The 20,265-nt window shown below is 32.6% G+C and overlaps 1 protein-coding gene across 1 annotated transcript in view; it reads right to left on the reverse strand.

Annotated features, from left to right (window-relative positions):
• The window catches only part of LOC115879316 (glutamate receptor ionotropic, kainate 2), a 344,372-nt gene that overhangs the window by 249,239 nt on the left and 74,868 nt on the right, over positions 1-20,265 (reverse strand). Inside the window, exon 2 of the mRNA XM_030896084.1 lies at positions 8,208-8,297. Within this exon, the coding sequence (XP_030751944.1) occupies positions 8,208-8,292 (85 nt within the window). The 5' untranslated portion in view covers positions 8,293-8,297. The remainder of the gene's footprint in view (positions 1-8,207; positions 8,298-20,265) is intronic.

The raw sequence follows: 20,265 nt of genomic DNA on the forward strand, positions 1-20,265 counted from the left end.
TAAATGTGTAAACACATTTAAACATTTTTTTTTTCTGATAAACAAAACTAATAATAATAAAATTTACGAAGTTCAAGCTAAAATGACCCAACAATAAAATTAATAATCAACTGTTATTACTGCATTACCGGTATTAAAAAAAATATATAAAATGAAACTAAAGATAAGCAAAACAAATGTTAAAAGTTATATTATGAGCGAAAAGTTATGTATTTTTTTTTCAACAATGCAAAATACAAACTTTGTTCAATATAGTATATCGATATATATATATAGATATCTATAGTTATAATTTCGTATTTCACAAGCTGAAACTAGAGCATACTATGGCTGAAAGCATTACATTGTGCTGCACACTTTAAATACTATAATTAAAGCAGCTTAAAAGCTCTTAAGGCTACATTTACGTAATTTCATAATATCTGCAGCGATGTAGTCGTTTATTCTTTAAAATTTCCTGCTTTAACTAATACTAATATTTTTGTTAATAATAGTTATATATTAATCTGTAGAATTACACTCAATTTAGAATTATTACAACGTATTAATAATTGTAAATCATGTAGAAAAGAAAAACAAAATATAAAAAACTAACTGTTTATTTAGCTAGTTTTATACCATTATACCCCAAATAAATTGTTGTTTGTTGTTCCTGTATATTTATATTTGGAATATTACTTGAGAGGTATAAAATACCGGGTGCATCTCAATATTGGCTGACATTGTAAAACATGTCTATACCTATGTGGCGGATTTATCCCTCCAAAAAATCCTATATCGGTATTTCGCCACTGCAAGAAAATCTACAAAATAAAATAGTTATTGTGTAAACACTTTTGCTATTTTTTTTATTTGTTCTGTTATTTTTTAACAGAATGTCAAACTTTTTTTAGACGTATCTGTTTTAAAAACTAAAGTGTTCTCGAATTGTGGAATTTAAATATTTTAAATAGTTTTTTTCTTTATTCTTTGTATTTTTTTTACCGACGACGACGGAAAGAGATAAACTTTCCGAAACGTTAAACATTTTTTGTTCGTTAGGCAAATTTGTATATCTGTAAACCTAACTTCTGACAAGTAATTTCCGTTTGGGTTAACAAGAAGTGTTTACAAAAAATAACTATTTTATTTTGTGAATTTTCTTTTAGTGGCGAAATACCCATATGGGATTTTTTTGGAGTGGCTGTCACCTATATTTTTTTTTATTTCTTTAAATAAAAAAACGAGATTTGGTATGTTAGTATATGACATAAATTAGGACTGATTGACGTATTCAATTGTTTATTGTCACTTCCTATTTTACCGAAAATGAATACAATTTTTGATTTTTAAATTGCATCCTCGGTAGATTTCTACTTTATTCGATAGAAAATGACACTCTGAATAGAATGACATATCATATGTCAATTTTTGATATTTTCGTACATATATGGTTTATTTAAAACAGTAAAATGCGGTTCATAACGAAAATTTGACTCGAAATACCAAGTGTGTGGTACCAAATTATTCGTAAAAAAATGCTTTTTCGAAAAAAATATGCTAATGACCCACCCTTATTCCATTTGAAAAAAATGAGATATGATTAAAAATACAAATTGGGCATCTTTTAACCGGCCAGGACAAGACACGAAAAACATTAGATGCTCAAAACTATTTTTCGAAGGCTCCTTGATTTAAAATTAGTGTTTTTAACACCGCCATGGCACACTAGATTGAAATTTGAAATACGATTTGTTTTTAAGCGAAAATGTCAAAAGTTGATATACGAGATGTCATTGTATTCAGAGTGTCACTTTCTATCGAATAAACTAGAAATATACCGAGGGTGCCATTTAAAAATCAAAAGTTGTAGTCATTTCCGGTAATGTTTTACCAAAGGGTAAAGAAGAGGTATTTTATACCTCTCCAGTAATATTCCAAATATAAATATATCATTAAATTTGACTAAAACAGGAACAACAAACACCAATTCATTTAGAAGTGACTAAAAACAATTGAATACGTCAATCAATCCTAATTTATATACCAAATCTCGTTTTTTTATCTAAAAAAAATAAAAAAGTTATAGGGGTGAACTACTTTCGAGACGCACCCGGTACAGATGAGATAATATAGGGAAAAATAGTAACTGCGATTTTTTCACAGTCAAGTAACAGTAGGAATTTACAGCTGTAATATAAGTTTCCCACGATCGAACACTCACATTTCCCACTGTAACAGAATAGTAGGTGTAACTCGTAACAAGTAACAGTTGTAACTGTATAACAGACAGTTTACATTAACAGCCATGCTCTGACTGGAATTCACAAGGAAAAAAACACGGCAGAGAAAACCTTGATCACTATTCCAAAAAATCCAAATATCAAAAACATGCCGCATTTGTTACATTCACAACTGAAGAGGTTTTTGTTAGTTAGCAGGTCCCCACAAGCATGTACTGAAATCTCTGGGATGCCAGGCTTGATGATAAAATATTTTTTTGGTGCCAATATATGTATTTAGACTAAAAATACTGCATTTCTGCGCTTTTGACTGCGCACCTTTTGTTTGCAGTGCTATTCACAAAGTCACAGAGAGAAAATTTAAGCACAGTCAAAGGCCCTTGTCACACTAAGTTATACTGAACCAAAAACATTGGCACGAACAGATAATAGCTGATTGCATTTAGATTACTTTTAAACTGAAATGTGAGTTTACGTTTTAGCATAACTCTAGTACTAGAGATGTTTAGTAGTTGGTAGTAGTAAGTTACATTACAATAATTAAATTGTATTCGCCTGTTATTGCATATTGTAGAATATAAAACTGTTAAAAACATACAGGGTGTTTAAAAAACATATGCCATCTCTCGTAGGGAGATTCCTCGAGTAAAAATAAGATTTATTTTTCATATCAACATAAGTCCGATTCTGCTTTGTTTAGTAGCTACAGGGTGTTGAAGTCTTAATAACACATTCATTTTGATTTATTATAATTTTCTTCCAAGTACTTTTAGTGATTTGAATAAAATTTTGAGAGTAAAAGTTACTATCAGTGCTGCTTTTTTTTGCTAACTTTTTTTGCTATATTTTAGTGCTAAAAAAGTGTCGATAGATTCATTAAAATATGGGTTATCACTGGAATTTTTTAATATTTAAAAAAAATGTGCCCTACTGTTTTTTTTCTTTGGTAGCAAAATTGTAGAGGCCTTTTAAAGCCAATTAAAAGTTGTATCTTGATATTTTGTCGATTTCGATCTCCGTGACGGGATAAACGCTATTTTATTAATCAGAATTAATAAAATTAAAATAAAAATTAAATAAATTATTTATTTTATTTTATTTATTTTTAAATATTATTACTATGAGTTATTATTACTATTAGTTTAACCTACAGCAATTTCAAATAAAAAATAATGGTATTTAATATAAGTACAAAAGACTTATTTTAAATAAGTTTTAACATCCTGTAACTTTATAAATATACATTTCCATACCCATGTTTATAGGAACTTTTTTTTCATATTTTTTGATGAGGAATTAATGATTACTTATTTAACACTTTCGTAAGTTAATTATATTAATTTTTTTTAAAGATTGTTATTAAATTTGGGTTATGACAAATAAAATAATAAAATTGCATTTATCTAATCAAAGAGGCCAAAATCGACAAAATATCAAGAGACAAGTTTTAATCAGCTTTAAAGGGTTTACATTATTTCGCTAACAAGAAAAAAAAGCCACTGGCGTACATGCTTTTTTTAGAAAAACAATATTCCAGTAATAACCCATATGTACGCCCCTGGTGATTCTGTCGATACTTTTTTAGCATTCAAATATGCAGTACTTATAGTAACTTTTACCCGCAAAACTTCATTCAAATCGCTAAAAGTACTTGGAAGAAAATTATAATAAATCGAAAAAAAAATAAGACTTTAACCCCATCTAGCTACGAGGAAAAGCACAATCGGACCTATATTGATATAAAATATAAATCTTATTTTTACGTGAGATGGCACATGTTTTTTGAAACACCCCGTATACACAAAGGTTAGGTATTTATTTAAAAAAGTTAGATCTGTAGATACTTTCAAATGTAAAATTCGTAAACCTTTGTAAACCGTTTTAGCGTGAAATAATTATGTTTAAATTAGGTAGTAGGTTTATCCCTCCATTCCATATTAAAAAAAAACAAAAAAAAACAAGAAAAAGAAACCTTAACTAAACTACGCATTTACATCTAGCCAAGTAGAAACAAGCCGGTAGAAAAGCAATAGAAATGTAAAACAGCCCGAAAATATTCCCTTTTACCTTCGGAAAATGTAATTTTTCCAGGCACGTGCTACATTTCTTTGTCACTGTTCGAGGCGCGGTTCGCCGTTTGCAGCACAATCCAAAGGGCCTTTCGATTTTCCTTCCAGTCATTGTTACGTATTTTCTCCTTAAATTGATGTTTCTTTTTTATTGAGCTCGGAAAGTGGTCGGTATTGTTAATTTAAAAGCGAATAAATTCATTTCAGATGCTTTTAAATTTATTAAAGAGCAAGTGGATTAAGTCAAAAAGTCTATTAAATTACTAGCTACTAGTTATTACGGAATCACAGAAAGTTTTTAAATCTATTTTTTAATTAACGCTGTCCATACTTATATAATATTATTGTTTAATTTGTTTCATTAACTACACTTATTGTATTTAAGTCTATTTGGCAAGTGTATGTACATAAGCCGTAATTGACAGTAATGAATAAAATATCATCATCATTTTCAGCTTATTCAACCATTTCCAATTATGTTGTAACCTCTTTCACATAATTAGATCCTCTCTTTGTAGTTGCGCCCATTGTTCTCTATTGTTGGCTATGCAGGTCTAAGTTATCCCTGCTAATTTCGTAATATCATGGTCCCACCCCAGGTTTGATCTTTGGGATCTCTTAATTCCCCGTAAGTACCTACCATGCTGTAATTTTTGTTGTCCATCTGTTGTCCGTTCTTATTGCCAGGTGTCCTGCCCATTGCCACTTAAGGGATTTGATTCTGTGGATGACATCTATTATTTTTTGTCGTATCCACTCTATTCTTTTACGGTCTATCTTGGTTATTAAATTGTCGTTAAACATGGCAAGTATAAACACATATTTCAGGGCAGGACCCATTGCCATTTGAGGGATTTTACTCTGTGGATTATATCTATTACCTGAGTGTTTTGTCGTATCCACTCTATTCTTTTACGGTCTCTCTTGGTTATTCCCAGCATATTTTGTTCCATTGAACGTTGTGCGACGTTTTTTATGATGTCCGTTTTAAGTGTCCAAGTGACTGACTCACTGATTAATCATGATCCTGCTCAAACCACTCAACGTAAGAAGCTCAATTTTGGCATACAGGCTGATTCTAATGTGGCATACAGGTTGATTTTAGGGTGTAGAGGTTCGATAAGAAGGGATTTTTCGAAATTCCAGTTCCGACCCAAGTAGCATTTGGACGTTATCTAACGTCGGGTATACGTCGAGTTCAATAAACCCGACGTCGGGTACACCAACGTCGCGTCGGTTCGACCGCCTGACGACCCTTATTTGCACCTAAATGAGGAATACACATTCGGGTCGCCTCAACGTCGGTATCTGACCTAATACGGAGTGTAATTCTACCAATTACCAACGTAATATTACGTTGGATTTCAGTCATTTAAAATTCGTCTCTAAGCACCTACGTTACATTTAGTTTCAAATTCGCTACCTAGAATACATAAAAACCTAACCAAACTATCTCATTACAAATGGATCATCCTCGAAAATCACTCCTCGAATATATAACTATAAGTGCCTACCTAATTTCATATTATAATAATTCTGAATCATTAATCCAGACATCAGTTTTGTAAACGGATGTCACTTTTTTGATATATCTGATTTAAATACTCCGGAAAACAACGAGCGCCTTCAAAATTAGGTAGTTTTATGAAATAAAAATATCTATAAAAAAGTAACTCGCAAAATATTTTTTTTTTATTTTCTAGCTGGTTTAATCATAAAACTCTACTTTGGTTCCCCCCAAACTCAACCTTATCAATATTGTTCTACTAAAAATCGGAATCTGAATATAAATTTTAAAAACGAAAAACGATTTTAAAATGGCTGACAATCGGATACCTGTTAAGAATGGCGGATTTCTTTGTCCACACTACCAATATACCAATTCCGACCGGGTCTCCAACATTAGTCGTCTCACACGACCGAAGTCATCAAACCGGACGACCGGCAATCGAATTATGACGTATACAGGGTGGCCCATCGAAAACGTTCCGCAAGGCATAACGACCAGGGTAATTTTTTTTTTTCAGAAAATCCAAATACACGTCAATTTTGTTTGTGAGGGGATCAACTTTTGCCCCAAAAATGACTGCAAAATCTTCAACCCTCTAAGCGGGGGTGTCATCCCCCAACTTTTTTTCAAATGGGAAGTGGGGTCAAGTGGCACCGCAATGAAAAGGGCTTTTTATTCTCTATACTTTCCCGCTTCGTTTTTGAAAATCGGTCGAGTCATTGAGAAAATATGAAGGATTGAAATTTGAAAAGTTTATTTAAACATTTATCAGTGTAAATGATAAGGATAAATTCCTTCAACCAATTTGTTGTTTTTTCTTATTATTTCTAGATGTTTACGCATTTTTTCACTTGCCACAAGGTTGAAAGATCAGGTGGGGTAGTTGCTAGATAGCTGTTCTGTGACTTGTGCGTTGAAGTTCTTCTCAATATCGTTAAATTTTTTATCAATTATGGTGTACTCACTTGCAGAAAAAGTGGAAATAATCGAACTAAATTTTAAAAATAATGAATGTGGCAATCGGGTTGCGTAGATATTCAATGAACGCCATCCTGACAAACAGGTGTATGTCAAAATTGTTCGCGAGTTAGTAGCAAAAAACTGGTTTCGTTTTTTTTTCCTGGAAATCAAACAAATGATATGTACTTTGATTTACTGGAAAATACCATCGACCCAGTCCTAACTGACATCATAGAGAACAATCCTGGATACGTTGAAGTGGAACTAATATTTCAACAAGACGGTGCACCTCCACATTGTTCTCAAAATGTGCGTAATTTTTGAACAATAACTTTCCCGATCGGTGGACAGGACGAAGGGGTGCAATTGAGTGGCCTCCTCGGTCACCCGACTTGACTCCTTTAGACTTTTTTCTATGGGGAGACATAAAAAGTTAAGTATATAGCACTCCACCCGCCTCATTAGAAGACCTGCGAAGACGAATTATTGATGTTTGTCGCGAAGTGACCCCGCAAGTTCTTCAGAATGTTCGAGAACTGTTTGAAAATAATTTGTATTACTGTATGGAGGTTGACGGGCAACATTTTCAGCATTTGCTTCATTAATAAGTTAAGTTTTTTTTAATTAATTCAATTTATGCGTTTTTTTGCAAAAAGTACTTTTCAAATTTCAATCCTTCATATTTTAAAAATGACTCGACCGATTTTTAAAAACAAAGCGGGGAATATAGAGAATAAAAGCCCTTTTCATTGCGGCGCCACCTGACCCCCCTTCCCATTTGAAAAAAGTTGGGGGATGACACCCCCGCTTAGAGGGTTGAAGATTTTGCAATCATTTTTGGGTCAAAAGTTGTCCCCCTCACAAACAAAATTGACGTGTTTTTGAATTTTTTGAAAAAAAATACCCTGTCTGTTATTCCTTCCGAAACGTTTTCGATGGGCCACCCTGTAGAGAGCAACCAATTACTTTTGCTACATCTGCCACCTTTTACAAGTAATTTTTTATAGTATCAGTAAATTTGCCCGAAAACAAGCGGCTGAAGGGAAAATTTAAGAATAGCAAATAACCGAAACGAAGATTGCCCTAATGCATATTGCAAAATGCAGAAAGTTTCATCCACAATATCAAGTGAGCACCTATATTAACCATTTTACACAATAAGAGTTAAGAATTTGTCTCTAAATGTCTGATGGTGCAAACTATAGCAAGACGTGCTCCTATTTAGAAAGACATAAAAATATAACGTCATTCTCAAAAATATTCTGTAGTTTTCTTTAATTACTTTAATATATTTTGTCACTGTTACTCAGTTTCGTTGTTACTTGTTATAGTATTGAATGTGCTTATATTAAATGTAAACGTTGAATTAATTTATGGGCTTAATTGGCTATTTAATAAACAATATCATAGTACTTATTCTAAAATAAATAACTAGTCTTAATTTACCTATAGGGATGGTGTCAGGAAGTCCAGCCAATAATTTCATTCTAGCCATCACCAGAAGCAAAATTGCAACTGTATTCATTGTCATTACATCTGAAACCAATATAAACTCATTAGTAAATAAAGAATAAATATACTAAATGACTTAAACAAAAAATACAATTTTAGTAGTAGGAAATTAATTTTGTATATGAAGTATTTTTCTGTAGGAGTCATCTTTACCGAGATATAAGAGAAAAAGTGATAAAATTGACATTTAACCCGTACTCCCCTCTCGACCTCGCTGCATTCTTGTGACATATCAGCACAAATCTAGGAAAACTCTAGGAATTATTTCCACCGATTTGTCTAATTTGACTGGGCTATAAGACCAGGCTATATTATAACACATTTACAGTTTAAGACATGACTAATATTAATTGCAATACCGGTTTTTTTTCAAGGTAAACAAAAGAGGTATGTTAGTATGTGACATAAATTAGGATTGATCGACATATTCAATTGTTTTCGGTCCCTTCCTGTTTCACCGGAAATTACTTAAACTTTGGAATTTTAAATGGCCCCTGGGTATTTTTTATACTTTATTCGATAGAAAATGATACTCTGAATAGAAAGACATATTATAACTGTTGACATTCTCGCTTAAAAAATCCTATTTTATTTTTCAATCTAGAATGCTGTGGCTCTGTTAAGAACATGGAAAATTAAATTTGATCGTCTAATATTTTACGTGTCTTGTCATGGCCGGTTAAAAGATGATCAAATCGTATTTTTAATCATATCTCATTTTTTTTCAAATGGAACAAGAGTGACTCATTAGTATATTTGAAAAAAGTATTTTTTACAAATATTGTATATTATTTGGTACCACTTACTTAGTATTTTGAGTAATACTATCATTATGAACCGCATATTATAACATTAAATGAACCAAACAGGAGGGGGAAATTTAGCACCTTTATATTAAAGGAAATGTAGCATTTAGCTACACCTGCTTAACCACAAGTAGCGATATTGCCTTGCTCATTACACTTCCTTTGCTTTTACAGCTGAGGAAAATATTAAAGGAACATTGTATAGTATTTTATAATGCATTAAATTTCAAAATAAAGTAGGTACAATAATAATATGCTGTTTTTGCCAATGTTATAATTAATAGAAATTCTAAAAAAATATAACTCGTAAGATTCGTCCATGAAAAAAAAGCTTGTTGTTGTTTTACCGGGTGACAAAAAGATTATCACCCCAATTGCCATTAGATTACCATCGAAAAAATATTAATCTTGAGATGACAATATCAATCAATATTCATACTAATACCCAAATAACATTTTTAGACACAAAATCGAAACAAAATCTCCGCTAAGAAACATTACGAAACAGTTTCGTCACATTTTTTATACATATGTTTCGTATAATAAATCGCTTTTTGTTTCGAAATATTTTACCAAAATATGGTTTCGCTACATAAGCTATAACAATAAAGATCTTAGTGTCACAAATTTTTCGAAACTTTTAAGAAACAGATGTGGCTCACATTTACAAAGATTTCGTACCCGTTTTGTGCCTGAAAAGTTTCCATAATTTATTTGATAATCTGTCAATTTTACAGTTTGGATTTTTTTCTGCAGTTTTTGCAAAATGGGGAAGACTTAACAATTTAAGCATTCTTAAAATGTTTTTATAGTATAATTAAAAAAAAGCAGAGGAATGGACATATATATGGTGACTACAAATAGAGATATGTTTCTTATCGATTTTATAATAATTTATTATACGCATTCCAGAGATTATTTGTTTTAGGATTAAATGTAATAACAGCCACTACCCATACCCAACAGGAGACCGAAGAAAAATGTTAGCAGCAAACGTTTTTTTTCTCTTTTTTCCACAACGGAATACATGTTTTTATGTTTTAATTGTGTTATAATAAGTAAATAAAAATGTTTAAATTAAAGTTCGGATTGGCGTTGTTGACAGGTGACTCGTTCGAAATTTCTACACAGATAGCGCTAAACGGAAACATTTTGGAAATAAGGTTTCCATTTTATTGTCGATTCATTTTCGAACCACGAGTTTTTCTCTTTTTAGACACAAATATGATATAATGTAGATGATTTGTGTCCTACTCCTTGTCAATTTTATGTAATAATGAATTAAAATTCAGCTGTGTTGGCTATTGTAGCGTTTTTAACTAAAAATATATGTTTTAATCAGCTGTTGAGCTTTTAAACTCATAAGAATACTACTTACATTAATTTATATATTTTTATTTTCAGAACCATGATATAGAAATAAAAATAAAAATGTATAATTTAAACAAAAATATTATGTAGCAACAAATAATGATATACAGAGAAGACCAGGCTACTAGTAACATAGCAAGTTGCCGGACGAATTTACGTTTACCCGTTTTGCGTTCGTACTCGAGATTCACTGCCGGCTAGTCGGCTGGTCAGGCAGTACGCAGTTGCAGTTGTGCTTGGACGGGTCGGTCGTGACAGACTAGGAATACGACTTGAGGAGTGCCGAGTATTTCTTATTTTCATTTTAAGTGTTTACCTTCATTTAAGGTAACATTTAAAATTAAAATACTTAAATATTTATTATTTGAGTGTGTTTGCAAGCCAAAACTAAAAATAAATAAATTCTCTAAACCCAAAAAAAAACTAAAATATTACTCTAAATAAAAAAAAGTTATAACAAGGGTTCAAAAAGACCATCTTCTTGTGCTAGACAGAAGCCTAGGCGGTCCTAAAATCTCCGTCTGACATTGGCTAACATATTAGGGCTAATAGTTTGGAAAGCCTCTCGTATTTTTACTTGAAGCTCATCCAGATTATTAGCCCTATTATGACCATACACTTTGGATTTTACATAACTCCACAAAAATAAGTCATTGGGAGAAAGATCTGGTAATCTAGCGGGCCACAAAATAGTTGTCCACTAATTAAACGGTTGGGAAAAGTATTGTTCAAATATTCGTAAACAATACGGGCATTGTGGGCAGGACAACCACCTCAGCAATTTGATTACTTGAAAACGTGGGATTTTGATCCGCGGTAGCACAAATGAACACTTGCTTTAACTCCTGTTCTTCATTAATCAACACATCAGGCTTTTTTTGTTTTTGTGGTAACACGCACCCATGTATACAGTAGGTAAAGATGGAATTGGCCTGTCTACAAAAGTTTGTGGAATAATTGTTTGTATATCCCAATAAGACCTATTTTGGAAATACCATTTTACAATTTGAATTTTCTCACGAACTTCGTAAACATCCATTATTTTACATAAAACATAAATTTTACACGAGAACTGTCGCGAGAATCTAAGTATTCATTGTGGCTATTAAAATACGAATAATACAAATTCTGAAACATTCTTATCACATATCTACTTATTTTTATTTTATCGCATTTTTTTGCCTGCTTTTTATCCGGCGGACGGGTATACGATAATTCGTCCGGTTCTGCCTATGTTACTACTACGGTGGTCCGGTCTGTATAGAAGGGATATTAAAAATATGAAAGTACATTATTAAACGAAACGATGAATTTGCTTTTTTTTTAGAAACAGTGGCTGCTGAAAACGGAAGCATCTTGGACACAAATTGCAGAAAATGTTTTTTAACATTTCTGTTACAAGATCTTGTAACACTATTTTTTGCAGGTTTTATTTTCAGACAAGGATAGAAGTAAAACTTGGCAAACTGCATAGAAAATAACCGTCAACGGTTCCGATAAACTAGCATCAGATTTAATATTACATCTAACCTTGATATTATATTTAAATATCAAACATATACTCCAACTCTATTTGTATACATGCCTATAATTTTTTTGTATATCCATTTTATTACCCAATAAAGACATTAACTTATCGGCTACAGTCTTGTGCAACTCCCATCGTAAAACTTTTAATCCACCTATAAACGTCGAATATTAACTTTCCGCCCGACGAGATACCGAAAATTTTCGATTTTCCCCGATGCCCGTCGCCGGTTTTTCCCATTTTCTCGACCTATTAAATCGGCAGGAAATGAGACGAAAGCAGCTCTTAACCTAGAAAAATTGTCGTTCTTTCTAAAATTAAACGTCACTTTTAATGAGCCCTGGATTTGTCTTTATGCTGAACGTAAGGAAAAACAAGAAAATTAGATTTTTATATTGGTGCACTTTTCCGTTTTTTAGTTTAGATCATAATTTAATTTTAGCAGAACCAATTAATAATTTACTCTATATATCATTATGTCTCTCTTTTTTTAATTGGATTGGAATTATCATTATATTTAAATAGTCTGTCAAGTGAAAGTATATGAGGGCAGACTTTCCAGATGCATTTTGTCCATTTTTTCGAATTTGGGCAAACAAAGAAAATCTGCCGCGCTTTTTGGAACAAACTTACCGACAGACTAGTATACTTGTAAAATGGATAGAAAATCATAAAAATAGTACACCTACATGTGAAAGATCTAATTTTGATGATATCTGAAAAATTTGAAAAAAAACTGTAGACTGTTCTTTAAACGTGAAATTTCTCTTTAATTTTCTGTTACCTACCACGGTCCGTATCCCCAACTACATGGTCCCCAGTCGTAGTTTCATTAAAGTAGTATTATTTTAAAAAAAATAGAGAAGTTGTAGTACACAAAAAAACTCTCATATGGCAATGACAAACACACAGCAGTATATCCACAGCAAACAATGACATACTTCTGTATGTTTATCTACCGCAGATAGAAAGTCTTGGCGTTTTCGCCATTTAATTCGAATTGGATAAAATTTATTATACACGTCGTTTATGGCATCATATTGTAACTCTGTGTATCTAGTTTGCAATGCCACCTTTGGCTGAAAATCTTAAAAAATGGACAAAATGCATTTAGTAAGTCTGCTCCTCATAATATGTTCTATACTTCGATTCAAAAGCTTTATTTTTTAGGTCAATGTTTTGGACCAATGATTTCCAGTGTTAATATTTTTTACGAGTTTTGGGAATATGATAGAAATGTAGCAGCAGGGGATCCACCAACACCAGTAAAATTTTGAAACTGATGGTGTACAGCGACATTATTTTAAGTGTCTCGTCCAGTTTACAATTTTCCTGTTTTTTATTTAAAGATAGTTTTTAGTAGAAAAACAAATCTGGTTTTCGGACTGGGAGAACCTGTACCGATAATATTTTCTGTCTGAAACAACCAATAGAGAAAAAAAGTAGTATTGATCAGGAGACACACCTCATGTTTATTGACATTCACAAAGCATATGATACCATTCCAGTTAACAGACTATTCAAGGTAACTTCCGGTTTCACCGGAAATGACTACAACTTTTGATTTTTAAATGACACCCTCGGTATTTTTTTACTTTATTCGATAGGAAGTGACACTCTCAATAGAATGACATAACATATGTCAATTTTTGACATTTTCGCATATTATGGTTTATTTGAAATTGTAACATGCGGTTCATAACGACAATTTGGCTCGAAATACCAAGTGTGTGGTATCAAATTATTCGTAAAAAAATGCTTTTTCCAAATATGCTAATGAGCCACCCTCACTCCATTTGAAATAATTGAGATATTTTTGAAAATACGATTTGGGCATTTTATATCCGGCCAGGACAAGACACTAAAAATATTAGACGAGCAAATCTATTTTTCCAAGGCTCCTTGATTAAAAATTAGTGTTTTTAGCAAAGCCATGGCACTCTAGATTGAAATTTAAAATACAGTTTGTTTTTGAGCGAATATGTCAAAAGTTGACATATGATATGTAAAGAAAGTAAAAAAATACCGAGGGTATTTAAAAATCAAATGTTGTAGTCATTTCCGATGAAACAGGAATTGGACAATTGAATACGTCAATCAATCCTAATTTATGTCATATAATAACATACCAAATCTCATTTTTTTATCTGAAAAAATAAAAAAGTTTTAAGGGTGAGCCACTTTTGAGACGCACCCGGTATTTTAGCATAGTTTGGTTAGGTTGGTTTGGTTTACATATTTTAGCTAATTCCAAAATTACTATATCGTTTAGTATACTTTGCACTTCGATATACAGTGGATTTAAGAATGAAATCTTCCAAAATTGTTCAATAATAGTTTCAAAAATATATAGTTTAGTATTATAAAACATACTGTTTATAGAAAACCGACACACATAAATGTCGGTTTTCTATAAACAGAGAAAAAGTGAAAGACTGAGAATATGCTAGTGGGATACTCCAAAAAGTCACTTCCTAAATTCAAATCTAATTTCCCGATATTTTTTCCAAGCTCTTCCTTGCCAACTGTAATTCTGAGCTATGACGTTTCCAATTATGGTGTAGCCTGCCTCACACACACACACACACATGTTTAGATCCTTTGTCATTGGACACATTGTTGTCTATTTTTGGCTATGCGGGCCCAAGTTATCCCTGCTAATTTCCTAATATAATGGTCCCATCCCAAGTTCGGCCTTCTAGTTCTCTTAATTACTCGTGGGTATCATGATGTACCATCTGTTGTGGTCCATCAGTTATCCGTCTTTTTTGACAGGTGTCCTGCCTATTGACATTTTAGGGATTTGATTCTGTGTATGTTTCTATTACCTGGGTCCTTTTGTCGTATCCACTATATCCTTTTACGGTCTTTCTTTTTTTCACATTCGCATTGTACGACCTGCAGTTTCCTTATAATGTCCGTTTTAAGTGTTCAGGTTTCGCGCATGCATAGGTCATGTAGGGTAGTACACATTGGTCGAATGTTATTTTTTCTTTAAATTAAGTGGCATACTAGATTTGAATATAATTGAGTTTCTTCCATAAGTACTCCATGCTAACTTAATTATTCTGTTGATTTCTGTAGTAGAGACAAAGTTTACAGAATAAAATATCACCGTCACTTGTGTCGGCGGCAGGTATCAAAAGCCGCTTCACGCACGTGTTTCCCAGTGTATTACTGGTGTGTGGACTTTGGACCCAGCATACACGGCGGATCACGTTCGGCGTATTACTCTGATTTCGGCGTTATTACAGAGTGGTCTCGCATGCATATGGAATTATTTTTCAAGTGATTATTTAATTTTCATTGCAAAATGTTACTGATCACATTAGCCTTAGTTAATTATTTATTAGTGTATTATAAAAAAAGCATAATTATTTTTATTATTTCTTAAAAATAATATTGAGTTTTTCGCCACTGGAAAAAAATTATTTAAAGTATCTAATTAGAATTATTCAAGAACACTTTATTTTTTTACACGAAAAATCATATACTAGGTGTGTCTCAAAAGTGGCCTACCCCCTATAACTTTTTTATTTTTTCAGATAAAAAAACGAGATTTGGTGTGTTAGTATATGACCTAAATTAGGATTGATTAACGTTTTCAATTTTTTTCGGTCACTTCCGGTTTCACCGAAAATGACGACAACTTTTGATTTTTAAACGGCAACCTCGGCATTTTTCTACTTTATTCGATAAAAAGATGACACTTTGAATATAATGATATATCATATGTCACCTTTTGGCATTTTAGCTTAAAAAAATCTTTTAAAATTTCAATATTGAGTGTCATAGCTCTTTTAAAAACAAAACTTTAATCAAGGAGTCCTGGGAAAAATAGATTTGATCGTCTAATGTTTTCCATGCCTTGTCTTGGCCGGTTAAAAGATGCCCAAATGGTATTTTTAACCATATCTTATTTTTTTTCAAATGGAAAGAGGGTGGCTCATTAGTATATTTGGAAAAAGTATTTCTTTACGAATAATTTCATGCCACACACTTGGTATTTCGAGTCAAATTGTCGTTATAAACCGCGTGTTACACTTTCAAATAAATCATATGTGAAACTGTTAAAAGCTGACATATGATATCTACTCAGAGTGTATCTCTACTCAGAGTATCATTTTCTATCGAATAACGTAAAAAAATACCGAGTATACCATTTAAACATCAAAAGTTGTTGACATTTAATAGTTTCAGCTTTGAATTTTATAGTGTACGTAATTCGTGTTGGAAAACCATATTACGCACTCATGGAATACTGCACTCGTGCGTAATATTATTTTTTCCAAAACACTCGTTACGTAATATACTTTTACATTATTTACTGTTGATATTGTGTAGCTTTATTGTTTGTTTTTAAAATTTATTTTATTTTTGCTATATCTTTTTTTATCTTGCCATGTCTAAATATTTATATGTAATACACCAATAAACTGATAGTATATTTTTTCTTTTGTAGATTTACTATTAGGTATTTTTGAAATACCCCACGTTCCCCTGCACCTTGTCGCACATTGCGATCGGTAAAAATGCGGCTTCTATTTACCCCGGCTTCCACTCCTGTTTTCATCGAAGTCCGGCGTATCGGACGAGGCGGTTTCTGGCTTTTGATACGCGATATTCAAAGTGCCGATGCTAAGTGACCGAACTTATATTTTATTCTGTAAACTTTGGTAGAGATCCCGAGCTGTGTATAACTGGTCCGAACTGTATTCCGGAGACTTCAGCAGCATATTTTGTAGATAAAAATAAGTAAAAAAGTTCGTGTAAATATATGTCCTAAAATGGCTTAGATTCGGAGATACAGGGCGTAGAAGTTTCATTTTTATTTCGATTTTCTCCAAATAATTTATGAAGTAACGTAAATATTTGGATGAAAATTGGTGTCTGGGAGTTTATTGACATGAGAAATTTGGGATTTTGATGTCAATATGACTCCCATTTGTAGATGGTGCCACCTACATGTGTTTTAACTAGTTTGAAGAGTAATAACTTTTCGTCCGTACCTGTATAAAACTACTGAGTAAAAAAATATACATTTACGACATTTTTTACGTAAAAAAAAGGTGTCTTAGGAAAAATCGCTACGAGTAATGGTTCTCGAGATATTTGTAATCGAAATTATCAATACAAATTAAAAAATAAAAATTGCCCGAATATATTATTTCAGTCAAATAACTATCTACTCAACTTTTTTATGTTTTGAAAATAATGATATGTATTGATTATTTCCATTCTAAATATCTTGAGAACGGTTACTCGTCGCAATTTTTACCAGGATACATTTTTTACGTAAAAAGTCACAGAAATGCATAATTCTTCACTCAGTACTTTTATACAGGTACGGATGAAAAGTGATTACCCTTCATAACTGTTAAAACACATGTAGGTGGCGCCACCTACAAATGGGAGTCATATTGACATCAAAATCAAATTTCTCGTGTCAAAAAACTCCCACACACCAATTTTCATGCAAATATTGACGTTACTTCAGAAATTATTTGGAAAAAATAGAAATAAAAATGAAACTTCTACACCATGTATCTCCGAAACTATACATTTTAGGACATACATTTATACGAACTTATTTTTATATGCAGAATACGCTGAAGTGCAGAAGTTTCCGGAATACAGTTCGGACCACCCTGTATATTCTTCTACTATTTCCTGTGTTGTGTTATTTATTAGAATGTCTTTTCTGTCTACTAGCTGAAGTCTACTATTTAGATAATATATCATAATACGTGATAGAATTGAAATAACTCCGCTTACTCCAATTTATTGCAATACCGTTAAAAGTATTAAATTCTACAAGACTACATATAAAGCATTAAGCCAAGGAAAAACCGTGTGACAAGAAACCATTACTTCCGATTTAAGGTGTCTCCGGATAACAAATCGGTTCGTTGTCATGGCCGACAGATGTAAAAGCCTATTTCATTACACCTCGAATGAAAAATACGCCTCATCCTGTTCCATTTTTCAGCACAAAAAGGAGAAAAAAATTATTGTTAAAGATTTTCGGAGAAGAGCGAGACCGGGTAGATTTTTTTTCGGTTATCTAAAAAATCTTTATATATCACCTACGCTTTTCGTGTTCACACCCACTCATCTCGGTTGTTTCGTTATATTCAAGGTCGATTTTGGGATAGCTAACGTAGCATATAATGTGTATTTTTATTAGTGGTGGGCAAAACTGTTATTTTTAGATAACAGTTTTCTTTATTTTATTGCAAAATATCTGAAAGAGTATGACGCGGTCACCGCCAGGCGTATTAACGCAGTTGCAACTTGCAACAATGACATGCTCGGTGGTAGTATTTCCAGGGTATCAAAATATTTCTAAATATCAATTGTTATCTAAAATACCCCTCTAAAAATGGTCGTTGTTTACAATAAGCGCTGTTTACAAATTGCGATATAAAAAAGCCAAAATTCCGCCACTCGTCTATACCTATACATTCCGATCTACCTACGCCCTGCCCCTCGATCCGCGTAGATCCTGAATTGCGTAGCAGTGTACAGGGTACATCTCTCTCGACGGGCGAGAAGCTCTTAGTTATAGTTTTACCATTTGCGGTCAAAAAATAGCAATATAAAAAAATGTGTAGTATATTCTTCATAAGTAAACCAACTACACACTAGAGTTCGAATTAATTTTACACTTAAACTAGCGTGTACCCGCGTCTTCGTTCGCGTCGAATTAATTTAATTTTTAATTTGTAATGGTGATGATAAAGCAAAGCAAGAATCTCTATTAACATACAAACTGGATAAAAGTTTCTCACATTTGCCAAAAATAAGCTTTAAACGTCGAGCAGTTTAAGCAGAATCGTGGTTAATCAATTACTCAACTTTTTGGAACACCCTGTATGATTTTTTAAAAAAATTCAAAATATGTAATAAAACAAAATAAATTACGCGTGTCCAAGAAAGTGTTTTCCCGAAAGACTAACCGTTTTTTAAATAACAAATATTGTAATATTTGAGGCGCGTTTTTACCCTCTTGGAATTTGAGATTCGAGAAACCCCTCCTTATCGAATCTCAACCCCACAGTAAATCCGTTTGCCAAAAATCAGCTTTAAACGTCAAGCAGTTTAAGCAGAATCGTGATTACTCAATGGTCATATTTTATGAAACACCCTGTATATATTTTTAAAAAATCTTAAAATATGTAAAACAACGAAATAAAATATATGTGTTTAAGAGTTTTTCCGAAAAACTCACCGGTTTTTAAATAAAAAATATTCGAATATTTGAGGGTGGTTTCACCCCCTTAGAATTCGAGTTTCGAAAAATCCCTTCTTATCGAACCTCTACACCCTAAAGTCAATCCGTTTTCCAAAAATCAGCTTTTTACGTCAAGGGCTTTAAGCAGGATCGTGATTAATCATTATTTCAATGGCCAGATTTTTCAAAACACCCTGTATACATTTTTAAAAAATCTTAAAATATTATTCTGAAGATTTTTCAGAATAAATAAATACCTAAATATTGAAACTTAATAACGTACTGAAACATACAGCGCCATAATATCTCGACCTCCACCCGTTATGCTCGTAACAGGTTGAAAAACAATATATCTAAAACAACTGATGCGTTATTCTCCAACCTGTTTCGAACTTCCATCGACAATCGACCGATGCAGCAGCGTTCCTTCCCACTCCGATTATCTCGACCGCCACCCTGTTATGCTCGTAACAGGTTGAAAAACAACGTATCTAAAATGACTGCTTCTCCAACCCGTTGCGAGCCTCCATCGACAATCGACCGATGCAGCAGCGTTCCTTTCCCACTCCTGTTATCTCGACCGCCAGGCGTTATGCCCGCAACTGTTTCAAAAAACCTGCTTCTTTTATATCCTATTATTTTTAAGCTGTTGTGGGAAGCCCAATACCACCGTCGACGGCATCGACCGAAGCAGCTACGTTCGCCGTAGCGCATTCTTCACTCCGTTGTCCGTTGTCTCGCCGCCTGTATCGATGGTTGACGAAATAACATATTTTCCATCCATACTAGTTGTTTTTTGGAATTGCTTCGAGCAGCATAGAATTTCGTGGCGGTGCAGAGCGCCGACTTCGTTTTTCGTTTCACGAGCGGCCGATCTCTATGTGTCGTTATTTTATATCTGTTATTTTTTAGAAGTAGTAACGATTGCGTTATGTTATTTCTAAATAATTGTTATAAAATAACAGATAGTTAAATAACAACCCATCACTAATTTTTATTACTATTATTTTAATTTGATAATATTACGCGTGCTATAAATATGACGTACAAATT

The sequence above is a fragment of the Sitophilus oryzae genome, unplaced genomic scaffold (genome assembly GCF_002938485.1).
Source record: "Sitophilus oryzae breed Bouriz unplaced genomic scaffold, Soryzae_2.0 scaffold_1576_pilon_pilon, whole genome shotgun sequence".
NCBI lineage: Eukaryota > Metazoa > Arthropoda > Insecta > Coleoptera > Curculionidae > Sitophilus > Sitophilus oryzae.